This window comes from Topomyia yanbarensis, chromosome 1, assembly GCF_030247195.1.
Source record: "Topomyia yanbarensis strain Yona2022 chromosome 1, ASM3024719v1, whole genome shotgun sequence".
Lineage (NCBI taxonomy): Eukaryota > Metazoa > Arthropoda > Insecta > Diptera > Culicidae > Topomyia > Topomyia yanbarensis.
In genome coordinates, this window is record NC_080670.1 from 90,762,313 (window position 1) to 90,771,301 (window position 8,989).

General features: G+C 43.3%; 1 protein-coding gene across 1 annotated transcript; it reads right to left on the reverse strand.

The window, feature by feature from the left end:
- Window positions 1-3,398: 3,398 nt before the first annotated feature.
- Window positions 3,399-8,702, reverse strand: LOC131696367 (uncharacterized). The gene has a single exon (XM_058984912.1). The coding sequence runs from the start codon at window positions 8,700-8,702 to the stop codon at window positions 3,399-3,401; it is 5,304 nt and encodes a 1,767-aa protein (XP_058840895.1).
- Window positions 8,703-8,989: the final 287 nt, after the last annotated feature.

The following is an 8,989-nucleotide window of genomic DNA, read 5'->3' on the forward strand; positions in this document are numbered from 1 at the left end:
ACGATTCCGGAAGTCCCAGATTCCTGGCATATTGTAAATTGAAGTCACTGAAGTGATGACTGAATCGATTTTCTCATACCAAGTCTCAAATGGAAGGCAAAATTTGCAGTTGAGTATTGTGTCGTCATCCCTCCGTCCCTCCTCTTGCCCTTACACTTCTCTCCTTCATCACTCCTCTCCCTGTGGACCACCACAATACGCGCATTTCCTTCGTCCACCCCATATACCGAAATAAGATGAAGGATTTCTGGCGTATCATCCACTCCCACTCTACCAACCCCCTACCCCCATCACTTCCAAACATATTCCATCAACATTTCAAAATATAATCACATGAAGATAACATTGAACTCATGCTGATTAAGCTAATTAAATATTGTAATTTTTTGTTTAATGTGAGTCAGTGACTACTTTCGTGGTAGTCATGGAATACCTGCTAAGTATAATAAGAATGTAATACACATTTCCACAATTTTCTTGAACAAAACCAGCTAAGTTTGGATAAATGAGATAGGATCAATCGTACCACTAGGTGGATTAAAACAGGTTTTCTTCTAAATTATTCATGTTACCCCATCATAAAAAGTTAATAATCTAATTTTTATCACTTTAAAAGCGTAAAAATTTTGTGTATTCATGGAGAAGTTTTCAATAAAAATGTTTTCATAACAACTTTCGACATATTTCTATAATTGATACTATTTGCAGTCAAAAATACAATTTTCTTTTTGAATATAATTTTAAACGCCATTTTAAATCAAAATGCCCATAACAAAAATTTTCTGAAATGTAATAGTTCTCGAAATACTATAAATTTTGTTTAAACAAAATAATTAATTTATTTTATTACGACATTTTCAAAAGTTATTTTGCATTTTTATATCAACAACAATTGGGTTTTCAAAAGGCTTAAAAAATTTCCTGTAACTTTCTCTTTGAAATCACAACGATTTTGTGAACCATTTGCAAGTTATAGGAAAACAACCAAAATATTATTCAACTATATAGTTTATGGTTGAAAAATATACTGATTGTTTTCGAATAACTTTCAAATGGTTTACAATATCGCCTTGACGTTGATGAGAAAGTTACAGGAAATATGATGCATCTTTTTTAAAACTTATTGTTGTAGATGTAGAAACGCAAATAACTTATGAAAAGGTCGAAATTAAATAAAACAACTGTGTTGTTAAAACAAAATTTTAAATATCTCGAGAACTACCACATTTTAAAAAAATGTTTGTTATTAAAATTTTGATTTAAAATGACGTATATAATCAAATTCAGGAAGAAAATTGTATTTTTGACTGCAAATAGTATGAATGATAAAAATATGTCAAAAGTTGTAAGGAAAACTTTTTTTATTGAAAACTTTATTGAAAATTTAAAACGATAAACATTAGCTTATTGACATGTTATAATGAGGTAACGTGAGTAACTACAATAATTACACGAATTAATTGTTTTTGTCTGAGCAAAATTCAAAATATCTCAACAACTATCGCATTTTGAAAGAATTTGGCATTTTGATTTAAAATGACATTTAGAATTGTATTGAGCTTGAGCTTGAGCTTGTGCGACCACCCCTGGCTGCTACTCCGTTATCGATCGGGACTAGCTGAAGTTGCACAGGGAATCACTAGATAATCATGCTTGGGATTAGCGAAACATCATTCAATGTGCAAATTCTGGTAATCCTAAAGTGTTTCTGATCAATACCGGCGCCGGCCAGGCCCGAACGTAGATCGCGGAAGGAAAGGGAAGGAATTGTTAGTCCGATACTTGCTTTTGCTAGAGGCCGTATATACTACTGCGCACTCCACAAGTATCACGGGAGGAGGATATTTTTGTTAGTAGAGTATAGAAGTTGGATATACTTCTTCTTTACCGACGCCAGAGAGGTGATTCAACTACCTGGACTAGATATCGATCCACCAATTTCATGGACCGGGGACCAACGGCTTTACTTCCCTTCCAAAGGAAGACGTGACCACAGATTTTTTCACCTCAGAAAAATCTCAACGACCTCGGCTGGAATTGAACCCAGGCAAATTGGAATGAGTGGCGGTCACGCTTACCACTCAACCACCGGCGCCGTCAAAAAATGACATTTAGAATGTATTCTGTAAAAAACTAAAGTTTTGTATGTCAATTAGTTGAAACTAAAAAAACATGCATAGTCATTGTTAGAAAAAAAAAATTTAACGATAAGATCTCCATCATGCAATAGCATTCAAAATGTTTCTTTACTCTTTAGATTTTTGTTAGCAAAATATAAAAAATTTTAAAATGGGATGTTTTTGCAATTTAAATTTTTAGTATAAATTTTTGTTTTACTTAAAACTGGCAACATTTTTTCACTGTAATTTTTTTCGTACAGAAGTATTCATTCCCTGTAACTCGTTCTCAGATAGCTTTGCTGTTTAAAATACAGTAGTCGAATTTCTTTTTGAAATTAATGCACCTAGAAACGTCTACGCCCTATTGAAAAATTGCTCTCGTATCAAAATTCTGCAATTGACAGAGAAAATTATGGAGATTCATAAACCGAACACAACTGCAAAATATCGTTTGAATCGACGAAGATAATATGTTGCGGTCGACTGGTTTCTCATGTCTATAACACATTAAAATTGCTGAAGGAGTCCGTATAGAACGCGTTCCATGTTTTTTCAATTATACTCAATTCCAATCGACTCCATGCTACTCCTTTCCAGACAACAATGATCAACATTCTCAGTTTATTAGTTCTAGGTCATTTATAGTCACGAAATATGTATTTGTTTTAAATGTTTACTCCTATCAGCTTCTGAACCTTGGAGCGAAGTGACCATAATTCAAGATAAATCAAATACTACCGGAATATGGATATGGGTATCAAATTACCTATTTTCGTAAACCTTTATTACTTGAAGTAATAAATAGTAATGTGAGTCGAGACTTCATTCGTGTAATGTCCCGGCATATGTTCAACCGCTACACGTTCGATGAGCATGTGCGACGTATTGGGCTTGCAGAGAGTAGTCTGGGCTATCACGACATCGACAATTTAAATGTATTTTCTAGATTCGTTTGCTTAATCCAATAATATCTCTTGATAAAATCTGAATTACCAGGTCCAAATAATATATATGGGCCATTTCGCGCGAAGTGATCTTGAAGTCGACCTTCACAGATTTAAACCAATTGGACGAACGAAGACCGAAATTCGCGGAACGAGATAAAATCTTGCACGGACGGAGCGGCGTAAAAAAAACGTGCAACCTCGTGGATAGATTAATTCAACTGACTTATTACTCATATAATTCAAATCACTCACACTAGTCCAAATCACAGTGCTGATTGTTAGAGGTGGCTAGGCGAAATCAGGGCTAACACGCTCGTCGCCCGGCGTGAGTTTAGACGATTGGTTGTGTAGAGGGTTGTTCGTCGTTTACGTCCGTACATAAGCCGCCCACCAAATTCCGGTCCGGAATTTCCTCGAGCAATCTCCCTGGAACGTATTCATCGCTGTCCATTGGAACTGAACGAATTCTCCGAATATCTCGCTGTGCAATTCCATTACGGGTTTTCAGTGATACCACTCTGACCAACCCATCAGGTCCTGGATGAACAGCCACGACCCGTGCGAGTGGCCACTGCTTCGGTTTGTCGTTCTCACCTACAAGAAGTACGAAGTCTCCGACATTGACGTTGGCTGATGATCTCTGCCACTTCGTAAACGCTTGAAGTGATCGTACGTATTCCCTTTGCCATCGCGCACGGAATTCCTGCGATGCTCGCTGGACGAATTGCCATCGTGCCATAGAGCTGATACGGCGTTCGAGTTGGTTGATCTCAGGTGCTGTTGTCAAGGGTCGCCCGATCAGGAAATGAGCAGGTGTCAGGGGTTCCGGATCACTTGGGTCATTGGAGATGGGTGTTATGGGTCGCGAGTTCATACATGCCGCAACTTGTGCTAGAAGAGTCGATAATTCTTCAAACGTGTACGTAAAATTACCTGATATTTTTGATAGCAGCTGCTTCGCGACTTTAATACCAGCTTCCCAGAGTCCGCCGTGGTGCGGTGAACGTGGCGGAATGAAATTCCATTCCACCCCCTTGTCGGCGAGAAAATCTGCCACAATTGACTGGTGTTCAATAGAGTTGACAAGGTTAGCGATATCTTTCAGCTGTTTTGCTGCGGCTCGAAAATTTGTTGCATTATCGCTGTACACCTTGGCTGGTAAACCGTAACGGCTGGTGAATCTCGAAAACGCCGCCAGGAACGATGATGTACTGAGGTCCGAAACTGCTTCTAACGATACCGCTTTAGTGACGAAGCAAACAAATAGAGCAATGTAGCCCTTACTTGCTGCAACACCGCGCATTCTGCGACTTATTATATTCACCGGACCAGCATAATCTATTCCGACTATTGAGAACGGTGGCTGTGGCTCTAAACGAGCGGATGGTAATTGCCCCATTTGCTGTCGTAAGGGTAGTGGTCGTAACCGAGCACAAGTTATACACTGTCGAAAAACTTTACGAGCTGCGCTAATTCCATAGGGTATCCAGAATCGCCGTCGAGAAACAGCCAGCAGGGTTTGTGGTCCACAGTGCAGATTGTGGACATGTTCGTCGTGCAATATTAGAGATGTCAGAATGGAGTGGCGTGGCAATAGCAGCTGATGTTTCGTGTCGTAGCTTAGTTTAGATTGCCGAAGCCTGCCGCCCACCCTGAGGAGACCATTATCATCCAAACAAGGATCCAACAAATAGACAAAACTTCCGCGGTGTACGCTCTTGCCTTCCTTCAAGCGGTTAATATCGTTCAAAAAGTGCTTCTGCTGCGTGTGTCGTACATAAATCATAAGGGCATGGTCCAGCTCCCCAGCTGTCAAACGTCCAGGACGGCCGGAACCAAATCTTAACAGACGAGCGGTGACTCGCAGAAGCATTTGTTTGTTCGGATAGTATCGAGCTAACATCTCATCCAAAAAGCAATTCTCGTATACTATCATAAGACTTACTGTCACCGACTTTCGTTCGCGATCGACTTGCTGCCTTTGTGCGACGTTGAGTTCTGGAAGCGGTAACGAGTGTTGCCAGTCTGGGCCGTGCCACCAGAGGATGTTTCCTTGTAAACCAACGGGGAGAGCACCACGAGATATTATGTCAGCAGGATTGCTGTGAGTGCCGATGTGATACCAATTTACAGATGGCAAGTGGGTTACGATCTCCGCCACGCGGTTTCCGACGTATGTCTTCCATCTTGAGGCACCCCCAGCTATCCATGCCAAAGCTACTTGTGAATCACTATAGGCACGAATCTCGTGGAATTGTATCGACAGCGCTGCAGTGACGTTGTTGATGAGACGAGCTAATATTACCGCAGCACACAATTCCAAGCGAGGTATCGTAGACCTTCCGTTTCCGATTGGTGCGGTTTTTGATTTAGCACAAAGAAGATGAGATGAATAGTTTCCTGTTTCATCGACTGAGCGAATATAGATGCAAGCGCCCATTGCCCTCTCGGAAGCATCACTGTAGCCGTGCAGGTAGACTCGCAATGGCCTTTGCGTGTTGATGACTCGTCGAGGTATCTGAAATGAATTGAGAACCGACAGATTCTGTGCTAAAACTAACCAGTCATTGATCAACTCACCAGGGGGAGTTTCATCCCAGTCCACCTTCAGCTCCCACAATCGATGCATCACTAATTTTGCCTTGATGATGATTGGGGCCAGCAAGCCCAGGGGGTCGAACAGGCTGGCGATTTGTGACAAGATGATGCGCTTTGTGGGCTGAAGGATCTTATGTGGTTGATATGAGAACAGGAACTCGTCGCTGCACGGCTGCCAGTGGATTCCGAGGGTTTTGATGGTTTCGTTTCCATTTAGTTCGACCGGAATCCTTATTTCCAAATCCGCTTCAGGTACTCCTTCTAGGGCTGCTGTGCAATTGGACGCCCACTTCCGTAGATGGAATCCACCGGACGCAAATATTTCTGAAAGCTGTCGCCGCAACTGCTGAGCTTCTTCCGGAGAGTCTGCACCAGTTAAAACGTCATCAACATAGGTCCCCTTCAGTGCCTTCTGAACCACGGTGGGGGCACTCATTGCATACTGGTTAAGCAGCTGTTGCACGCATTTCGTTGCAAGGTATGACGCCGTTTTCGTACCGTAGGTGACGGTGTTCAGTGTGTACTCATCGATGGTGTCTTCTGCCTTCCATCGCCATAATATTCGCTGGTAATCGCGATCTTCCATCGCCACCTGTACCATACGGTACATCTGCTGTATATCACCGGTTAACGCTACTACTGGGAATCGAAATCGCAGCAGAATATCGATAAGCGAATCTTGGAGAACAGGACCAGTCATTAACACGTCGTTTAGTGATTTTCCACTCGTTGTTTTCGCCGATGCATCAAACACGACGCGACATTTTGTAGTGGAGCTAGATTCTTTCAGGACACAATGATGCGGAAGGTATACCGTGCCAATCGGTGCTGGTGTTTTGGCGAGAGACATATGGCCAGCATCGAGATATTCACGTAGAAAGCAGTGATACTGGCTCATAAGCAGAGGAGTTCTGACTAGCTTGCGTTCAATTTGCTCTAGGCGCCTAATAGCGATGTTGCGAGATTCCCCGAGCAATGTAGGGTCTTCGCGAAAAGGAAGACGAACTTGAAATCGACCAGCGTTATCGCGAATGGTATGCAGCTCGAAATGTGCCTCACAGGCCTTCTCCTCCTCACTGAAGTGAGCTCCTTGGTGCACGTACTCTTCCATTTCAAAAAACTTCTGCAACTGCCGAGAAAGGTGGTCATCTACAGAGGTTATTAGACAGGTGGAGGTAACCGGAGACGAATGTAAAGGTTCCTCGTAACGACCTGAAACTACCCATCCTAGTTTCGTATTCTGAAGAATAGGTAGCCGACCGGTTGAATCAAGGTTAATTCGCCCAGGTTCCAGTAGCTCAAGGAATGGTTGAAGGCCCAAAAGCATGCTAACTCTTCCGGGATTATGAAACTGCGGGTCAGCCAAATAAACGGAATCCGGAATTGGCCAATCGTCGATGTTCACTGGGCGTAGTGGTAGATCGGCAGATATTCGATCCAGTATAGCGCAGGGTACATTGGCCCGGTAGGGCGAACATCTGGAGGCAATTGTAATTGAAGCTCCCATACTAGAGTGTGAGCTTGTGGATGAAATCCCCTGAAAGTCTAGGTTGATGGGGGATTTTTCAATGTCGAGTTGATCGCATAAATCTTTCCTGATGAAGCTGAGATGCGACGCGCAATCGAGCACTGCGCGAACGGAATGGGGGCGACCATATTTATCGAAAACATCAATGGTAGCTGTCAAGAGAAGCACATTCGTACCATCCAGATGGTCGGCTAAATTGATGGCTGAAATGAGGGCTTGAGGAGGAGTAGAAACGGGTGCTTCGGTCGATGTGAACTGTGCTGCGGGTTGAAAGGCGTTGTGAAGTAGAGTATGGTGCATCAGACCACATTTTCGACAGGAACCAGCCTTGCACGCCTCGCCACTATGATGTCTCAAACAGTTTTGGCATAGCTTTTGCCTAGAAACCATAGAAAATCGGTCAGATGAGCTAGCGTGTGTAAACTTACCGCATTGGTACGGCTGGTGGCCTGGTTTCGAGCAAATGCCACAATTTAATTGCATTTGGTTTGTGGCCACAAGAACAGAAGATGGTCTATACTGCGGCTTTGATATCTGAGGCTTGTTGTTTGGAGCGGTGCTGGAAATTCGGGAGCGTTGCGACGATTGCAGAGCGGAGCTTCGATTGTCGATGAACCTTAATAACGCATCGAAGCTGACGGCATCCTCCTCAAGCTCAACTATTTTCTGGCACCACAATTCTTTAGTGTGCGCATCCAGCTTTTCGTAGATGATGTGCATTAACCAAATATCTCTTCCTTCACGTTCGAGAGCTGCCAAGGCCCGAATCACTTCATCTGAAACATCGTGGAGGGAGCGCAAGCCGGAGGGGGACGAAGCTGTCAAATGTGGCTGGCTCAAGAATCGGGTGATGTGCAGATTAGCTATCTCGCGGGGTTTGTTGTATCGCTCTCGAAGTTTTTGGAGTGCTGGTTGGTAATTGGCATCCTCCACATTTAGGTGTGAAATTAACGTTGCTGCTTCACCTGCCAAATGTGTTTTGAGGAAGTACAGTTTCTGGCTCGGACGTAGCGATGGATTTTGATGCACGGATCCACTGAAGAGATCGTAAAACGACTGCCATTCCAAAAAGTTACCGCTAAAAATCGGCAGATTCATTCTGGGCAGCCTCAAATCTGGAAGCGATGGAATGTCGTTCTGTACTTCGTTGTTTGTAGGAGGAATCGATGAAGTTGAAGCTCCTGCATTGCTTGCAATTGCTCGAAGAAACTGTGCTTGCTGCTGCATGAGCGTTTCGATGACGCTGGTATTGCCACCATTTTGTTGGTTGATTGTGACCTCGTGTTCGGTGGATTCTATGCGCCTTTGTAACTTTCCTAAACCCTTCTTGAGCGACAAATATTCTTCCTCGAAAGCAATCTGATGGCGAATCACTTCCTCGTAAGCGGCGTCGTCCTCAGCCAAATCTAATATTGTCTGATGAACGGCGAGATAGGACGACCAAATGCTGTTGAGGTTATCCATCTCAGTGATGACATCTTCGGCTTCGACGTGTTCCGAATCCTCCATTTTTTCCAGAGTGCGGCCAACTCGTTCGAGTCGTGGGGCGTGCGATTTTCTCTTACGGAGCAATTTGTCCATCTTGAAGCGAGGCTGTAGTAGACGAAAAGTTTTTCCTCGCGGTCCGCTTGTGCACGTGGTCTTCGTTTTGTCACACACGAATTTCGATGCGGGCCGTACGAAATGCAAAATAACCGACGAAAACTCGCGTAACCGGTAAACTTATGGCAAATCCGGCTCGAAGGACCAGCTTTTTTTGGACGAACGAAGACCGAAATTCGCGGAACGAGATAAAA